At 39.4% G+C, this 18,804-nt stretch overlaps 1 protein-coding gene across 1 annotated transcript in view; it reads left to right on the top strand.

Annotated features, from left to right (window-relative positions):
* The window catches only part of Asah1 (N-acylsphingosine amidohydrolase 1), a 33,128-nt gene extending 24,022 nt beyond the window's left edge, over nt 1-9,106 (top strand). The window contains exons 6-14 of the mRNA XM_003469151.5: nt 1,766-1,840; nt 2,920-2,965; nt 3,499-3,643; nt 4,360-4,414; nt 4,531-4,612; nt 5,536-5,667; nt 5,767-5,890; nt 6,317-6,373; nt 7,609-9,106. Coding sequence (XP_003469199.2) covers nt 1,766-1,840; nt 2,920-2,965; nt 3,499-3,643; nt 4,360-4,414; nt 4,531-4,612; nt 5,536-5,667; nt 5,767-5,890; nt 6,317-6,373; nt 7,609-7,698 — 806 coding nt within the window. The 3' untranslated portion in view covers nt 7,699-9,106. The remainder of the gene's footprint in view (nt 1-1,765; nt 1,841-2,919; nt 2,966-3,498; nt 3,644-4,359; nt 4,415-4,530; nt 4,613-5,535; nt 5,668-5,766; nt 5,891-6,316; nt 6,374-7,608) is intronic.
* Nucleotides 9,107-18,804: the final 9,698 nt, after the last annotated feature.

Raw genomic sequence — 18,804 nt, 5'->3', positions numbered from 1 at the left:
TATTTGGCTTTCCGTACATCAATACCACGTTACTATAGTTTTACCATAATTTTAAAAAATAAGCACTGTAACTCTTCCAACTCTGTTTTTCATCATATTTCTCTTAATTACAGAGACCTTTGCCTTTGCATATGAATTTTAGAATCAACCTGTGAGCTTTGACAAAAGTGCCTTCTGACATTTTGAATGGAATTATAATACAGTACTGAGTTTTCTAGTCTATGAACGTGGTTTAACCTGACATGTAGGGTATGGATTTCACAGAGTTTGTTTGTCTGTTTATTTTTGTTTTTTTAAGAGTCTTGCAATGTATTTCAGGCTAGCCTTGAACTCACTGTGTGGCTCACAGTGACCTTCTTGCCTCAGACCTCCAAGGATTGATGTTACAGGCATGCACCACCACACCTGACTAGTTTTTTTTTTATTTTTAGAGGAGAGGTCTTACATACTACTTATTAAATTATCCTTTTATATAGTGGTATTTTGGGGAGCTATTTTTTAAAGTTTCTATTTCCAATTTATATCATTTAATGAAAAAGACTTTACCACTAGTCTAAAAGTTTTATTTTTAAGCTGCAAAAGCACTAGTCATTACTTTATGTGGCTAGTAGTATCTTGGTTTTACAAGAAAAGGTGTCTACAAGAGACAATTGAGAGTGTTTGATAGCAACAAAGGAAGCTGGCTTTTTGTTGCTTTAACATTTAAAAAATAACATTCTGGAATACAAAATTGTACTCTATACAGAAAACAAGTCTTTAATTCCTTTATTATGTAAAGAATTCTACTCGGGAAGCTGAGGCAGGAGAATTGTTGCAAGTTCAAGGCCACCTTTAGCTACAAAGTGAGCTCAAGTCCAACCTGAAATACATTTTGTCTCAAAAACACACACACACACACAAAAAGAAAGAAAGAAAGAAAAGAAAAAAGAGAAAGAGAGAAAAAGAGAAAGAAAGAAAGAAAAAATTCTAGTAAATCATTATCAAGTATAGTTACTTTTAGAGAAAAACTGATTAATAGAAAATTCACAATAATAATAAAGTTTCATCAAAGTTGATATTAAATAGAAACAAACATTGAGTTGGTGAGGAAAACATGTTAAGCTTAACCTGTTAACATTAAATGGGACAGAGACAATGTGTGCTTCCATATCTTTGGATTCATTGTTAAATGATCTTGTATACATATCACTGGGAAAAGATATTCAAAAATAAATATTCTACAGTGGATTTTCTTGGAAGCTCTGAACCAATTTTATTACTATTCTTGTCTCTCATTTCTCACCATAGAAATGTTAGTCAATCTAAAAATATGGACAAAATCCATTTTCAATATGCAGAGAAGGGTGAGACGTATTAAGTTACAGTGTCTGAGCGCCCTAGAGATCTACACTGGAAGATGCTGGTGAAAGCTTTAAACATTATGCTAAATTCAATTCCAGCTTGTCAGATACTCCAGCTCCCTTTTGAAGACTTGTTTTTGTCTTCACTGTAGCAGGCACAGGTAGGTAAGAGACACTGCCACAAGTCATGTTTCCTGGCACACTCAGATTGTCCTGAGGCAGTTACCCATAGAGACACACACACCTGCAGATTTGTTTTCTTAAAATTCAGAGAGGGTGTGTAGCCCTGTGGTGTATAATGTATCATTAGGACGGCATGTCTGAGTTCGATCCAAAGCGGCCCTGAAACCAAAACAAAAGAGCTTTTTCTGTGTACTGTCATGGTTCTGTGTGTTAACAAAAATTTTTCCTACATTTTCTTATAGGAGAGATTATTGCATTCAATATTTTTTATGAATTGTTTACCATGTGCACCTCCATAATTACTGAGGACAAGAAAGGTAAGTGTGTGCTGAGGGAAGGTGGCCAGTGCACAGTAAGTACAGTGTGAAAGAAAGATCTTCTAAACAGTGGCATGCAAACCTTACAATCCAGGCTGGCTGTGTAAGTTCTGTGTACGTGGCATACATCGTCACGTATCTTGGTACATTTTTCTAAGTGCTCTGAAAATTAGTCTTATTTTTTATTTACTTCTTTTTATTATTGTTGTTCCTGTTTTTGGTCCTGGGGATTGAACCGAGTGCTTCCCACTGAGCTCTACCCCTCACCCTTTCTTAGTCTTTATTTAAGATAAGGTCTTGCTAAGTTATCCAGCCAGGGCTGCAAGTGGAAAGCTTCTGCCTCAGCCTCCCAGAGTAAAACTAGCCTTACTTTAAAACCTAGTAACGTTTAATTCAGACATGCAAAGAAGAAAAATGGAAGAAGTGTTTCTAGACTAAAATATTCCCTGTTTTCTTGTGGTTTCCTCCTCTGCGTCTGTGTGAGGTGGTAGGAGTCTCCTCAGGACGTACTTCATTATCTTCATACATGTAACGAGGAGTTTTCTGGAGGTCCAGGGAAAACATTTTCCTAGCATTTCCCAGCAAAGGGACCCTACGTATAGCAGCCTCGCTTTCCCATATTTTTGATAGATGGTCCCCACAGTACATAGCAGAAAACAGTTTGCCCTGAAAAGTTACTATGACTTTTCACCTATGTGCTTGGCACAAAGTCTGCCTATACCTTACTCTTGAGGTGCCTTGGGTAAGTCACATTAGTTAGGGCTAAGACCTCTGTGTCCTGATAAAACTGTCATACTTGACCAAAGATTGCCCATTCACCTTGTCACCATATTGTGATCTCATCTAAAACCCTGCACAGTACTTTCAGACCTTGTGGGGGGGTGTCTTGCCATTGTGACAGTAACACAAGCTTGGTCTTTTAAGGCTTATGCTATCAGGATCCTTCTTAGTCCTTATCTTCTGTTGTGTAACATAATTGTGACTGTAAGTTAACAATGATAAAGCATGTGACTGTGATTTAGAATCAGATGGCCTATCTTAACCTCTCCCACATGTCTCTTCTGCTTACTTTCTCATAGGTCACCTACTACATGCTAGAAACATGGATTTTGGAATATTTCTCGGGTAAGCAAGGAACATAGTATATATTATTCCATAAAAAGATTAGACTGTATTACCATGACGAAAAGTCCCAAGTCATGCCCAGAATATGACAGAAAGTGAAGTGTGTTGGATTGCTTAGTGCTGAAACAGGATGGTAGACTCGTCAGCTCTCTGCAGGCTGTGCCCTAGACACTGCAGCTTGTGAGCAGAAACGCGTATTTCCTGTGTGGCTTAGAAGGAAAGGGAACATTGTTTTGTACCTGTCATCTTGATCTTTCGGAAAAAAGCAACAGTTTTGTAACTGGACCTAAATTGAAATGTGGGGGCTCATTAGTTATATAATCTGTATGATTCTAGGAGAGTTACCTCATTTCCAGTGCGAGCCTCACTTCCACGTCCTGGTGAAGGGGATAAAACTGCCCTCATTAAAAAGGCCTTCTTAGGCTTGGTGATTGGTAGGCAGGTGGGCAAAGCTTTACTATAATGTCTGGCTCTCATATTCATCGTTATTTTCCTCGTTTTTAAGTTTTATCACCAACATTTGTCTTTTGTAGGTGGAACATAAATAATAATACCTGGGTCATAACTGAGCAGCTAAAGCCTTTATCAGTGAATCTGGACTTCCAAAGAAACAATAAAACTGTCTTCAAGGCTACAAGCTTTGCTGGCTATGTGGGCATGTTAACAGGATTCAAACCAGTAAGGAAACTGTTGTTACCTAATTTTACAGGTAGAGTTGTGTCCTGGTTTCCCTGTCTGTGAAGGGTGGACTCTAAAAAAATGAGGACCAGAAAGGATTATAAAATCCCATTTCTATCTCCTTTAACTTGTCATTTTTATTGGTATGAGCTTGCATAACAGAAGAATAAAAAGGAAATACTTTCTGAGGAGTGTTTTAGGATAAAAAGCATGTGGCTACCCGTGTCCAAATTAGGAGCCAAACGTGAGTTGTGACCTAGGTCTGCTGCTCACTCAGACTAATCAGGCATGCGTTCTGTGCTCTGGTCTTCCATTTCCTGTTCAAAACATGTAGTCAATAATGGCTTACCTAACTTTATCTCATATACTACATGTGAAAATGCTTTGACTGAAAAAAGAAAATAAAACCCATGTTAATATAAAGTGACTGCCAGGTGTGGTTCACTCCTGTTGTCCCCCAGCATTTGGGAGGCTGACGTAGGAGGATCTCACAAGTTCAAGGCCAGCCTAGGCTACATAGTGAGTTCAAGGCCAGCCTGAATTAAATGCAAGACCTGTCTCAAAAAAGAAAAAAAAAAGTGATACTGTCATGTTGTTTTAATTCCCTGTGTTCCTAATACAGGCCTTTGTATATCACTAGAATGTAGAGATAGGGCCTTAAAAAACATAGTTGAGGTATCTGACCTCAGTGATTTGGTTTTTTGGTTTGTTTTTAGGGGAAATTTAGTGTTACACTGAATGAACGTTTCAGCTTGAATGGTGGTTATCTGGGTAAGTAGTACTCAGAAGTGTAATGGGAATTTCACAGAGGATTGAATGATACTTCTGATTGAGTAGCCTGACTTCTTCCAGATCCAGTGGTGCTATGTGTGTTTGATCTTTTCTAGGTCTCCTAGAATGGATTTTGGGAAAGAAAGATGCCATGTGGATAGGGTTTATCACAAGATCAGTTCTGGAAAATAGTACAAGGTGAAGTGATAGTTGCTTTATTATCAAATATTTAGTTTAAATGACTTATATGAAAATAATAATTTACCCAAGCCCCAGCGTAACATCCACTGAGGAACAATTGCAGAATTTTTTAGGTGAACCTTTGTTTTTTGGGGGGAGGTTGTTATTGTTTATGAGACAGGGTCTCACCATATAGCTCAGGTTGGCTTTGAACTTAACCTTGTAGTGATCTTCCTGCCTTAGCCTCTAAATGCTGAATTCCATTAATACACTACCATGCGCAGTGTAATTACTCATATTTTATATGTCCTTATAGTAAGGAAATAAATTATTAAAAATATCAGTGGTACTGTGAAGGACACCTACGAATGTTTTGGCATACAGAAAAATGATCCACACACAGTGGTATAGTAAAATCTTCATTAAATGGTAACTATTAGCCTAGAAGTCACGTTCTGCTGTGGTGCAGAGAGGTGCTTTTCCTTCAGCCCACACTGCATCCAAATGACTTAGTATTGATACGGGAGCATGGAGCCTGATTCTAATACTTGCCAAGAATAAGTTAGTAGTTTCTTTAATATCCACTTCAGTTTTTAAAAGCCCTAGTTTTTATGAAGATTACTCTCTGTGCCCTAAGTTTTATGTACTGTAATTATAATGTTTTTACCCCTTCTTTGTTGGATGAAAGGTGCAGACAGCAAAGGTGGAGCCTAATTTCTGCAGGTGACTATGTTCTCCTTTAGCTGAGAGAGAACTTCTAAATTTAACGGGTCAGTGTCAAATGCTTCACCACCTCAGGCAGGGTGTTGTTACTCTGGGAATCATTGCTCACCATCTTGTTTTAAAACAACATGTCATAGTATTTTCCCTTAATTTTTAAAATACTAAAACATTTTCATTCCAAGTAAACAACAAAAATTTTTTTTAATGTTTCTATGCAGCTATGAAGATGCCAAGAATATATTGGCCAATACCAAATTACTGGCCCCAGTATACTTTATTCTGGGAGGTAACCAGTCTGGGGAGGGGTGTGTGATTACTCGAGAAAGGAAAGACTCTTTGGATATATACGAGTAAGTACATTGTTAAAGCAAAGTAAATGGAAACTAAAATCCAGGCTGACCAGGTCTGAGGCATGAAGCCTAAGAGGGAATCTTTCTTTTTGTATCTAGACTTGATCCTAAGCAGGGTAGATGGTACTTGGTACAAACAAATTATGACCATTGGAAAAAACCCTTATTCATTGATGATCGTAGAACCCCTGCACAGACGTGTCTAAAACGCACAACCCAAGAGGTACGTTTGCATAGTCTCATATAGAAAGAATCTATAATCCCATTAAGGAAATGCCATTAAGGATTATTTTAGTTGTGGTATTTTTCTGTGGCCTTCAAAAAATTGATAAACTTCTTATCCCTCAGTGTCTTTTATACAGTCCTTACTGAGTTTTTCTTTTAACTTAAAGAGCAAAACTTTGCTGTCCTTTCATTTTCTTACTCTTAATATTGGGTACTATTCTGTTCTGTGAATAATAAACAGGTAAGAGTTTAGAAAGGGGAGAAAGAGAAAGAAGATATTAAAACTGTTATATCTATTTCTAGCAGTGACTCCAAAAAATTCCTTTAGGCAGGTTGACTGAAGAATGTTTGGGTTTCTAATGAGCCATTTGTGTGCGTAAATCTGTATTTAACTTACTGAACAGAACTCTTTTTGTGTTTTTAGAATCTCTCATTCGCAACCTTATATGATATTCTATCAACAAAACCTGTTCTCAACAAGGTACTTTTAAAAATACATATTATATATATGCTTTTAGGGAAAGAATTTGGTCCTGTGTTTTAACGTCGCTTGTCTTGGATCAGTTTAAGCATGAAGTTACATGCAGTTTAAGGCTACTTTTGAAAAATATTTTTGTGTGGCTAAAGGTGTAACTTGTAGAATGCAGTAAACTTGCTGATCACTGAGGCTTTGTGTCCGGTTGGTATTTTTTCTTTCTTTACTTACAGGGCATTTGAATTAAGTCTAGCCTCACATTCCTGACTTCCCTGTGCCTGGCAGTAACCTCAAACTGTACTGCACGAAGTCAGACAGGGCTCTGAGTTGACAGAGTAGGTTTCCCCCGAGCTTCGTCACATTTTAAAAAAGCCTTTCCCCATAGTGTCATGGAGAAATGTGAAGTCACCCTGTTTCTCATAGTCTTTTCTTGTGTGTCCCAGGTTACTCCCCTGCTATCCCATTTGTTCCGTCTCTTCTTTTTCTTGGGCCCCATGCCTCTGCCTCCCTAAATTAAACATGGCTCCATTGCCTCTGCCAGAAAAAAATAAATACCTCTTTTAATAAATACCTTAAGTATTTAGATCAAACCTGGCTCCTTCATAAAGACGCTCGCCTTCACTGACCCACCTGTACGGCTTGCTCTGCCCATACCAACCTCATGTGAGCTCACAGCGGGGTGATCCACATGGTCTGCGTAACCCCCTCATGTCAGTTTGCATGTGTGCTTTGTAATTTGTGTGCCCGCAGTTCCCCGCTGCGTCTGAATTGCTTTGAGTACAAGGGTAGCCACTGGTAGGTGGTTTACACACCTACTGCAGTGAGGGCGAACCTTTTAGAGACTGAGTGCCCAGATGGCAACCCAAAACTCACTTACTTATTGCAGAGTGCTAACACTTTAATGAACCCTACATATACCATGGCCCTAGTGTGTTACTAGGTTTTGTGTGACTGTTATGTGTGTATACATTGAGGAGGGCTAAGGGAATCTTAAAAGCAGTGTCCTGCTCGGGAATAAATTCTTGTAAACAACTAGAGATCTTCCCTAGCCTGTTGTTATGCGTGACCTGGAATAATGGTTTTATTGGTATTAATATTAGTATATACTATACTATATTATATAATTTTAATATATTTAATATTAAATAATTTTATGCAGCAGATTTTTTCAGGGACAGATAAACTAATGTGTCAGAACATCTTGGAATGTAAAACATCTTTAACAGTAACTTTTCTTTCAGCTAACTGTATTTACAACTTTGATGGATGTTACAAAAAATCACTTTGAAGCTTACCTTCGGGATTGCCCTGACCCTTGTATGGGCTGGTGAGCAACCACTGGCCTGCAAACCATGTGGAGATGCGAAGACCGGCCATCCAGCACAGCTATCTGAATCCCCTCTCAAGGCGGAAGACTCTAGCTGGTTTTGAGTCATAAGCTTGCATTGCTCGGTATATTTACGATTAGCAGACTATTTTTGCCCTAACAGTTGGTTCTTATTTACAGATTACTTCTTTTTTTTTTTTTTTGTAACAGGAATCAAACTCAGGACCTTGTGGTTCCAAGTAGGCACTTGTGCCGCTGAACTAAATTCCTGACCCAAATGGTTGCGTGGCTGGCAGGAGGACCTGCTGTTTTTCTTTTTTTGTGGGGGAGGTACTGAGAATCGAACTCACAACCATGTGCTTGCCAGGCAGGTGCTTATGCTGTCATGCTATATCCCCAGCCCCTACAGGAAGTAAAACAGTCTTCTAGAATTTGCTGAGATTCATTTCACTTTGACATTTGGGGATAGCGATGAGCAGTTAAACCACCTCAATGAAATTTAAAGTCAGGATTCTCTGTACACATTGATTAAACTAGTAACCCCATGTGACTAATGTAAAAGTAAATAGTCCACATTATTCAATTTTTCACTTTTACCAACACAGTTGTATATTTTTCTGTGTAATAAAATCTTCCTTCTAACTACTAAAAAAATCAGTATATCATTGCATTTGCTGTTAATGACAGCAGGATAATTTCATCCCATTTGACTGGGACAATGAGACAGACCTTCAGTATTTCCTATAATGGGTAATAAATGAACCTTTGACTCTGTAAAGAGTATAGTTTTGGGGGTTTATGAAATAATACCCAAGGCAGTTTATCATAAAAAGAATGGAACCACTTCCTTTTTCACAATTCTACCTCCCAGTAACCCTGGAAGTTGCAAAATTAAAAAACCTTGAGTTCAGGCTGGCATGGGGCACAGGCTGGAATCCCAGCGCTCTGAGGGGCTCAGGCAAGAGATCGCATGTTTGATCCCAGCCTGACAACAATTTAATGACTCAACAAGACCCTATCTCAAAAAGGCCCTGGATTCAACCCCCAGTACCAAACAGAGCCATCAAAATGGAACCCGAGATTCTGCGAACTGGTGAATGAACTTCAAAGACTTGACAATAGGAATTAGGAGGCGAACCAATTAATTTAAATTTTCACAAGTATCACTGATTTAATACATAGGCTTTAGTTTGTCCTTCTGATGAGCATGTATTTTTTAAAGATTTTTAGTACAGTTATTAAGAATATTTTTCAGAAATCAGTATTTATAAAAACACTCACAGAATTTGTTAATCTAACTTTCATAATTAACTGAAACACAGCATTTGTGCAAGACCGTGTCCACTTTATTTTGTATAATCTCTGCAGCATGATGCTCAATAAACATGTCCATCAGTGCCTGTGCACAATGACTAAGTGTGTGTGTATATGTCAGTCTGAGGGTAAGGGCTATTGTCAAGAAATACAAGCTGAACAGAGTATCGGAAGGAAATAACATGTGTTATGTAATGGGTTATTAAGTGTATGACTAAATGTTCACAATTTCACATGACTAACACCACTTTGATCCTGTAGCGTTGGCCCAGTTTGCAAGTGTCCAAGGACAGCTTTTCCCCTAAAGAGAGAGAGCAGGTGCTTCCGCACAGTAACAGCAATTCCAGGATTATTTTAGAGAAGCAGAATTACAAACGGGTTTGTGTTAAAATAGGGTTAGAGGAAGGAGAAAAACTTCAGATTTTGATCCTTTTTTTTAATAGTGACCTTTGATAATACATGAGAATAGAAAGGTGAGGTGCTGAATGTTTTAGACTGATTATTTAGGACTAAATGAGTTTGGGGAAAATAAGTGACATTAAATTTTTAGATAGTATTTAATGGTAAAGCAGTTTTTAAAATAGGATATAAAGCATTTATGCATCACTTTATACAGGTACTCATGTGTAACTAAATAGACATCTAGAATATAAGGGAATGACTGGAGAATCTTAACCAAAGTGTTGACCCTGATTTTCCCAGGATAGTAGTCATTACTATTTTAATGCCATGGGCATTATTGAGACTGTATTTTTATAAATACTGAGCAGAATTAAGATACAGGTTGGATCCCCAAGCCATGGACTATAATTTGCTGCCAAGTTTTAGGAATCTGACTTAAAATGTAGAAATGAGTCATACTCATATTCATTTATACATGTGGTTCCAGATAATTTATAGTAGTAATAGCTGCTACTTAACTCAGAACTTATTTTGCCAGGCCTTGTGATAAATAGATACATTACATGTATTAGCTTACTTACCGGGTCCTGACCTAGATCCCTGATTTCCCAAATGAGTGTATGGCGAGGTTAAATGAAGAGACATATTATATGACTTTTTAGGGCTCCAGGAGGGTCAAAACCCTTTAATTAAGCTCGTGACTCCGAGGGCTAAGATAAAAGCTTCTCTGGACCGCCCACTTGATTTATGAGGTCTAACAACAAGAGGTGGGGAAACTGAGGAAAGTGCAGGCAATGAGCAGGACCTTGGGAGTCACTTCAAGGACGTCTCCAAGTAGTGCATCAAGTCAATTTAGTAGCACTGTCTTATCATGAAGACATGGTAGAAGTGAGACTGTAGGAGTAATTTCTGCAGTTACAGTCTCTATCTTGTTATTTGGGGATGGAGCCAGGTGTCTGCAGCTGCAGCCCTATTGTGCCCTTTGAGGTGTCTCTGGCCCCACAGACCACTACAGGCCTCACCAGGACCAGTGATTCACAGAGGTTCACTTACTATGAATCGGCTCCCATCACCAGGCAAGGGGCCTAGGTCTATGTCAGACTCACAGATAAACATAGCCAATTAGTAAAATTTAAATCCTGCTCAGAGCTGCTTCGTAGTGGTCTCCAACACTTACTTTGCTCAGCAAATTCCAGTTATGCTTGAAATCCCATTTGCCAATGAGTATAGTATGGTTAAATGATTTGTTTGAAGTTGCAGTAACAGCAACAGTAAGAGCTGGGCCTTGAGTCGGGTCTAACTGTTGTGCTTTTATCATGACACTCTTCTTCATGACTTATACATAGGACAAATAGTTCTGCCATGGAGCCCCCCCCCCCCCGAAACTTGAGCTTAAGTGTCCCAAGACATCATGCTGAGTATGCCATAACTTTGGTGCCACCACCTGTTGGTGCTCTGTAAATTGTTTCCATAGGAATTGGAACCTTTTTAGGGTCAGGAACTGCTGACAGTGTATTCACCTAACAAGTTCCTTTTTTAATTTTTATTACTGCAAATCTAAATTGTGCTGAGCTTGTATGGAATCAAAGAACTTGTCTTTTTTAGCTACCACTTGTCACCCCATTAAAAATAACAGGTCTAAAATTTTTTAAAATTGTTAAGTGGAAAACCCCAGGCAGTTGTCAGAATGTGAGGGATAGTTTTGTTAAGCATCATATGGAATGAATGTGGCCAGCAGACCTCAGGCTCCCCTGTTGCTGCACTCTGGCCCTGTTGACAACCCTGAGGAATGGCTAGTCCTTGGGCACTGACACGGGAAGACTGTAGTGTTTGCTTTTGTGTAAGTTGTCAGCTTGGTAGAATCAGTTCTTTTTCCCCAAGGCACTCCCTTCCCCTTATATTGAAAATCAGGGTTTGCAGGCCAGGTGCCACCAGGAGATTGATGTGTACTGAGCAATTTGTCATGGTGTCTACATATCTTGTGACTACTTGGCCAGTCAGGTGCTCCCTGACTGAAGTTCATCATCTCCTTGTGCAGTACAGCACAGTAGCTCCTGTATGTTTGACTGTTTCCTATGGTTGGTGTTGCTTAGCTATGATACAGATCATATTGTGCGCCATCTTCGGCCTGTTCAGTATAATTTTTTGGGAGAACTTGGTGGGCAAGTGGAGCAAATGTGAATTTGAAACTCATGTTGCCTGGGGTGCCCAAAGTAACAGAATCTTTGCCCCAGACCCGGGAGACTACCAGCATCCAGGAAGGCCAATTAGTTAGCTTGCAGAGTATGGGTTAGCTCTCGGACCCTTAACAGTTCTTGCTGTATCTGGGCCACAGGTGTACCTTAAAGGGCTGTTCCCGCAGCCTCTGGGGCAGCTGGGCAGGGTCTTGAGCATGCAAGGCTTGCACTGATTGCCTCCCATACCACCTGGCTCCTTTGAGGGGAGGCCTAAACAGCGTGGGGTAGACTGCATCTCCTCAGGGTGTCAGTAGGCTGAGGTTGGGGGTGGCCTGCAAAGCTTGAAGCAAACTGGCATAGATCCCTTGCCCTGCAGACCAAAAGAGCCTGGGCCAACGAAGTCTTAGCTGTCTGAAATCCACATAAAGATACCTAGCCCTTCAGCTCACCTCTCCATATTTTCAATACCAGAACCAAACTGTTCTTGGTGACTCTTGTCTTCATTGGTGGCAATAACAGCATGCAGCTGCTTCTCCCTGGGAAGGCGGAGCAAGACCAAGCAGGTGTCCTAGCACCTGGCTTGCTGCAGACCTCTTCACTGTCAGTGAACAAAAGGCTGTGGCATAGCTGGAGGAGTTTATGTTCCAGTTACCAAGTAGCTATGCACACAACCACCGTTGCTGGCTAGGTGGGAGGTGCAGGTGCAGCATGGGCTCCTGGTGGAGTCACTTTCAGGCAGTAGTCAGAACTTTTATAGCCGACACGCTAATTTGTCGGCATCTGGACTGCAGAGACCCTGCCAAAAGTGTATGTAGCAATTTCAGATATAAAATACGTAGTTAAAAGTCTGCCTTTTCAAAATATTTGATGTTATCTTCTCTGATAGTTTACCTTTTGTTTCTAATTTACACATTTTAGAATTGCTCAATGTGAAGAAACGGAGCCCTCCACGCCCCTCCAGCTTCCCCCAGCATGTCGTACAAACAGTCCTTTTCTGCCTGCACAGTGGCACACAAACAAGACATTGGCGCTGCTGCTTCCTTCACCAGCTAGTAACTGGACAAGTCACTGAGCTTCCTTGAGAGTTCACACCTGCCTTTCTACACTGAGGGCTTAACACCAGCTTTCTCCAAGGGTTCCTTTAGCTCTAAGACTCTACATTTAAACTGTGTCTCATGTGCATGCAGTTCTGTTGCAGCCAAGACCCACCCAACATAACCATTGAGTGTCATGGACGCATGGGTGAATCCAGCCAAAATGTCCATATGCTGTACTTGGCTGGACCCATCCGGGAGCTCATTTTGGACACCTCCTGTCAGTGGCAGGTGATGTTATTTTTTAAAGTGTGTAAAATACATAATACATATATATGTATGTAAAACTTGGATGTAAATATATTACCTATAGACACATGTAGAGAATGACAAAATTTTGAAAATAGTACCTAAGTTCTATGCAAACCGTATGTGAATCCCAGGAAAACATGATAAATTCTTGTTATGCTACACAGTAGTTCAGTGGGCTAAACAATTTTGCTCTTTCCACATTATAGATAAATGAGAATGCATTGGTTGCCTTAGAATATTATAAGAAACTGCAAAGCCATGCACATCCAGGGGGCAGAGATGAGTGAACTCTTAAGCCAAAGAGCAGTGACCAACGAAACTGTTGCCAATATCAGCTTCTGTTTCTAACATGCCCACAAAGGTACATCAGACCACATTGCCAAATGCAGTAAGACTTTTTTTTTTTATAGACAAGGTCTTGCAGAGTGACATAGCAGACAGGCACAGTGGAGGAACAGTTTATGGCCACCAGAAGGTTGCAAAACAAAAGCAAGGGATGACTATAGCTCTTTCTATCCCCTGTACCTTACGTAGGCTACTTACAGTGGGTAGCACTCACTTTTATCTTAGTACCCTTGATCCTCGCATTGCACCATCAGTCAATCCCAGCATCACACACTGTAGGCCAGCCACCTTGGAAAAGCCCCACCTGGGACTGTGGTTCTCTTTGCTTTATGAGCCCTCAAAAGAATTACCCCCTTAACCATTTGCTACGGCTTCAGAAAGAAAGGCTATCATCAATAAATGCAAGCAAGGCTATGGGGCAAAAGGAATATTTTTACATTGCTGGTGGGAAGGTAAACTAGTGCAACTAGTACTGAAATCATGGAAATTCTTCAAAAACTTAAAAATAGAAATTCTGTGTGACTCCGTTATTCCCCTTCTAGGAACCAAGGAACCTTCCCAAAAGAGTTAAAGTGTGAGGTTGTGAGTTCGATTCCCGATACAAAAAAAAAGTTTAAAACGTCATATTACACTGAAGGGCTGTAGCTCAGTTCAGTGGCATAGCACCTGCCTGGTAAGCACAGGGCCCTGAGTTTGATTCTTGCTACAAAAAACAACACAACTAATTTTTTTTTAAAAGTGGGCAAAATATTTGAACATATTTCAGGCTACATGAATGTCAATGTATGAAGAGATGTTCGAATGTAAATCAAAAACATGTACTTCTAAACCTACTAGAATGTCTAAAAATAACTAAGATTGAAAATAAGCATTGGTAAGAAGTCAAACAAGTGGGGGCTAGGGATTTAGCTCAGCGGCATAAGTGCCTGCCTTGCAAGCAGGCAGTCATGAGTTCGATCCCTGGTACTGATAAAAACGAAAAAGACCAAATAAATAAATAAATAAATAAATAAAAAGTCAAACAAGTGAAACCTTCCATCTGTAATGATAAAAGTAATGCAGGACTTACAAGTGCTAGTTTTTTTTATAAACATACTCAGCAGAAGACATAGCCATTCTATTAGGTTGCATCTTCTGCTGCATTAAATTATACTGCATTAATGGTGTTAAACAAATTGGAATGTCCATCCACTATTTAAGTAGTACTGATAGATGAATCTCGTGTTCAAGAGAAAAGCCAATTTTTTAAATATGCATTCTTGTATGTTACATTTATACAAACTTCTTGAAAATGCTAACTATAATGACAGTAAATCAGTACTCACCTAGACATGGGGTGAGGCTTTATGTGCATGACACAACAAATTAGAAACACTCCTTTTTCATTCACTTTGAATTGTCATCTCCCAACTTTTTTTTTTTTTTGGCAGTACTAGGGGTCAAACCCAGAGGCATTCTACAGCTGAGCTACATCCCCAGTCCTTTTGAAACTGAGTATGATTGCCCAAGCAGACTTTGAACTTGAATTCTTCTACCTTAGTCTGAATAGCTAGGATTACAGGCATATGCGGTGACACCTAGCTCAATTCTCTCTTGAAAGCAGTTAATAACAAGGTGAGTCACAGTCTAACCCTATTACACAACACTGCTCAATCCAATGGCCAACTTTCAGCCTTAATTAGTGCATTTGATCTCGTTCTGTGAAATACTTTCCAGACTGGCTTCCCAGAACCTGCACTCTTCTTGGTTATTCTTCTATGTGATTTGTCAGAGCTGAGAAAGCTCTTCCCAATTATTAACACGGTACCTTCAAAAAACAACAGGAATCAAGTGCTCTAAAGGATACAACTGCAAGTGTGTTTAGGTGTTTTAAGATAGATGACCATATTACAAAGTTTTTGTTGGATCATTGAACACAACTGTTTGCAGTCTCACTGTTTGAATGTCCACTTTGTATGCTTTGATCCTGTAATTTGAACAACTTTCTTTTTTCTTTTTTAATTTTATTTAAGGAGAGAAAGAAGAAAAAAAAAACAGAAAAAGGGTACAAGTTATACAGAATCTTAGAAAAAACAAGCAATAGGAAATCACTATTAGCTATTAGAAATAGCTATTCAAGTTACAAAATCAAAGCATACAAAGTGGACATTCAAACAGTGAGACTGCAAACAGTTCTGTTCAGTGATCCAACAAAACTCAGTAATATGGTTATCTATCTTATACACTTAAATATACATGCAGTTATATCCTTTAGAGCACTTTTCCTCTTTTGTACAATGACAATTACACATTTTGGGTTTTATTACTCCCACAGTTCTTACTACTTTTTTTGAAGAGAATAAAACCAAATGTGACGTAACAAAACAGTTAGTCAAATCAAAAGGATGGACATAATACATACTGTAAAAACAAAATACAAAGTGATCAACATTGGTTACCATAATGCCTCTTGCTATCTTAAAAAGAACTGCCTATATCATCAGTTATAATAAAATTGAACAAAACAGTAAAGAACAAAACCAATAAAACCAAAATATTGGAGACATTACAGGACTTCAAAAGAAGATAATAGTCAAACCAGAATGGGCGTCGTAATGAATCTTACTGTCTTCACAGTTGTTGCCTATACTCTCAAACTTGGTAGTATCAAGCAAGGCAGAATAGAGGAAAATCATTCAAAACTAGATGGTGAGAGCCATACCGGGTTTCAAATCAAGTTAACAGGAAATCAAAGTGGGTTACTATAATATATCCTGCTATTTTTTATTTTTCCCTTAATTACAAAGATAAAAATAAGAAATTAGGCGGCTGGAGGTTTAGGTTAGCGGCATAAGCACCTGCCTTTGCAAGCAGGCAGTCGTGAGTTCGATCCCCAGTACTGATAAAAAGGAAAAAGACAAAAAGAAAGTGAATAATAAAAGGAGATTGAGATAAAAGAGGACATAACAGCAAAACAGCACAGGTCAAAACATACTTAAGCAAAATAGTGTTTCACCACCAGATATCCCGACATAAAAGTAGTTACCATAGTGTCTCTTTCCTTGAAATCTGAGTATAACTTCGTATACTGTAGCATCAAACATATCAAGACAATGGAAAACCATTCAAAGGAATGACAGTATTACAGGGTATTTAGAACCAACTATCAGAAAATGAATAATGTTTTCTGTATAATCTCCTAGTGTATAAAAGTTTTTGTTTATATTATCACATATAATAAAATCCAGTAAGATACAACATCTTAAGACTGATGGAGACAGAAGAGCAAAAGCTTGATGGGACTTCAAAACAAGATATTAAATTAGCACTAGCTATTATGATGTCTTGTTTTCTCCAAAATAGCTGTTCCTACCATCCAACCTTCTCTGCCTCATTTCTGTTGAGCTCTTTTTCTGTCGTTAGTTGTCAGTTTGTCTTCTTCATTTCGCTTTCTGCTCCATTCATTGTGGCTCTCTGGCACTGTTTCTAGAATCTTGGTTATTTTTCTTTTTTTTAGAATATCCTGCAGTATTCTCTGTAGAGTTCAATTGGCGGTTGCAAATTCCCCTAGTTCCTCTTTATCCTGGAAGCACCTTGTTTTTCCATCAATTTCTAGGGATAGTTGTGCAGGATATATCAATCTTGGCTGGAGGTTATTACCTTTCAAAGCTTGAATTATTTCTTCTCACTCTTGGTGATTTGATGGTTTGTGCCGAGAAGTCTGCTGTAATTCTGATGGGCGTTCCCTTGTAAGTGATCTGTTTCTTGTCTCTGACGGCTTTTAATATTCTGTTCTTATATTGGATTTCTGGAATTTTGATTATTATATGCCTGGTTGTTGTTCTGTTTGGGTTATAGGTGGCTGGGGTCCTGTATGCCTCATACATCTGAGTATCTTTACCTTTTGCTAAATTAGGGAAATTTTCCTGGATTATTTCTGTGAATAGCCTTTGTAGTTCATTTGTTTGTGTCCCTACTTCTTCTGTTACGTTCTTAAATTATAGATCCTCTTATCATCTTCAAACCTTTGTATTATTGCTGTTTGTTATTTTATTTTATTTTTTTGTCTTTTTCCTTTTTATCGGTACCGGGGATTGAACTCATGACTGCCTGCTTGCAAGACAGGCGCTTACGCCGCTGAGCTAAATCCCCAGCCCTGTTTTCTTGTTATTTTTAAGAAGTTTTTCATTTCATGCTCCCACATTACAAATCTGTCCTCCAGTTCAGATAATCTATCCTTAGTTTCTTTCAAGCTGTTATGCCAGCTTTCAAGAGTTTTTAGTGTCCTGGTAATCTCTTTGAACCTGCTTCACGTATTCTATGTTTTCTCTATTTTCTCCATCAAAAATTCTCCCCTTTTTTTTCTGTTCTTCCATTCCACCGCTTTTTCTTGGGCAGTGCTTAGCATTTCTCTAACTATTCTACTTATATCTTATCTTACTTCATTAAATACTTCACTTTTGAACTTGTCTATGAGGCTCTGGAGATAGTGCTTTATGTCTATTGGCGCTGTGTCTGATATTGCATGTTTTCTGTCCTCATCCTCCTTTGCATTTACCTTTCCTAGATCAGTGTTCTCAGGATTGGGGGCCGAGGACCCTTTTTTGTTGCTCCCTCTTTCCATACTTTTTGTTTCTTCTGTACAAGCGTATATAGGAGGCCGTTTCTCTGTCGGTTACAGTTTGTTTGAATTGCGCCGGCTAGGTGTTCCTGCCCACTGCAGTGTACTAGGGAGACACAGATCTGGGCAGCCTCTGCTGGGCCCGCCCCTCCAGGTCAGTCAACCTATTGAAGGCTTCACTGCTAGGGTGCACTGCCAGGCACTGGGACCTGGTTTGGGCTAGCCTACTGGGTCTTAGTCCGCGGCGTCACCCAGGTCAGGGCTCCCCACCAATCCCCCTTGAGGAGAATATGCAACTAAAGTCACTGCAGTGTCCTGTTCCGGCTAGCCTGCCTGGTCCCAGAATGTCCTCTGTTGAAGCCTCTTAGTCTATGGAAGGGTCCCTGTTCCTCTCACTCACTGCAGGTCGATGCAGGGCTCCCCGCCAGTCCAACTCTCAACTCCGTTCACCAATTCCTGCTCTCAGAGGTTTCGCTTCTCTGTCTCTGCTGTGCCGATTCAGACGTAGCAGCGGCAGCAGGAAATTCCAGTCACGGCTTCCAGAGGTGTGCGTTCCAGCTTCAGTGCTGAGATGTTATCTGTTTCAGTTATAGCACCAGGATTGCATTTCCAGTTGGTTTCTCTCAGCTTAGTTCATTCTTGGGTTGGCAGGGTATATCTCCCCTTGCTTAGGATTCCTCACACCATACCATTCCTGGATTCTAAGCTAGCTTTCTCAGAGAGCCTCCATAGCTGCTGTTAATCTATCCACCATGTTCTCCCAGAAGTCCTTGAACAACTATTTCTAAAATGACAATATGTAATCTATTAACTAGGGATTTGTTTTTTTGAAATTCTGTATTATTTATACCCTTATACTGTTTTTTTTCTCCTTTAAATAAATAAAAAAAAAAAGGATATACCTTTTAAACAACAGGAATCCATGC

The sequence above is a fragment of the Cavia porcellus genome, unplaced genomic scaffold (genome assembly GCF_034190915.1).
Source record: "Cavia porcellus strain 051 isolate PalLab524CR breed Dunkin Hartley unplaced genomic scaffold, mCavPor4.1 scaffold_24, whole genome shotgun sequence".
NCBI lineage: Eukaryota > Metazoa > Chordata > Mammalia > Rodentia > Caviidae > Cavia > Cavia porcellus.
Note: the sequence above shows the minus strand (reverse complement) of the source record. Positions and strands in the feature narration are given on the sequence as shown.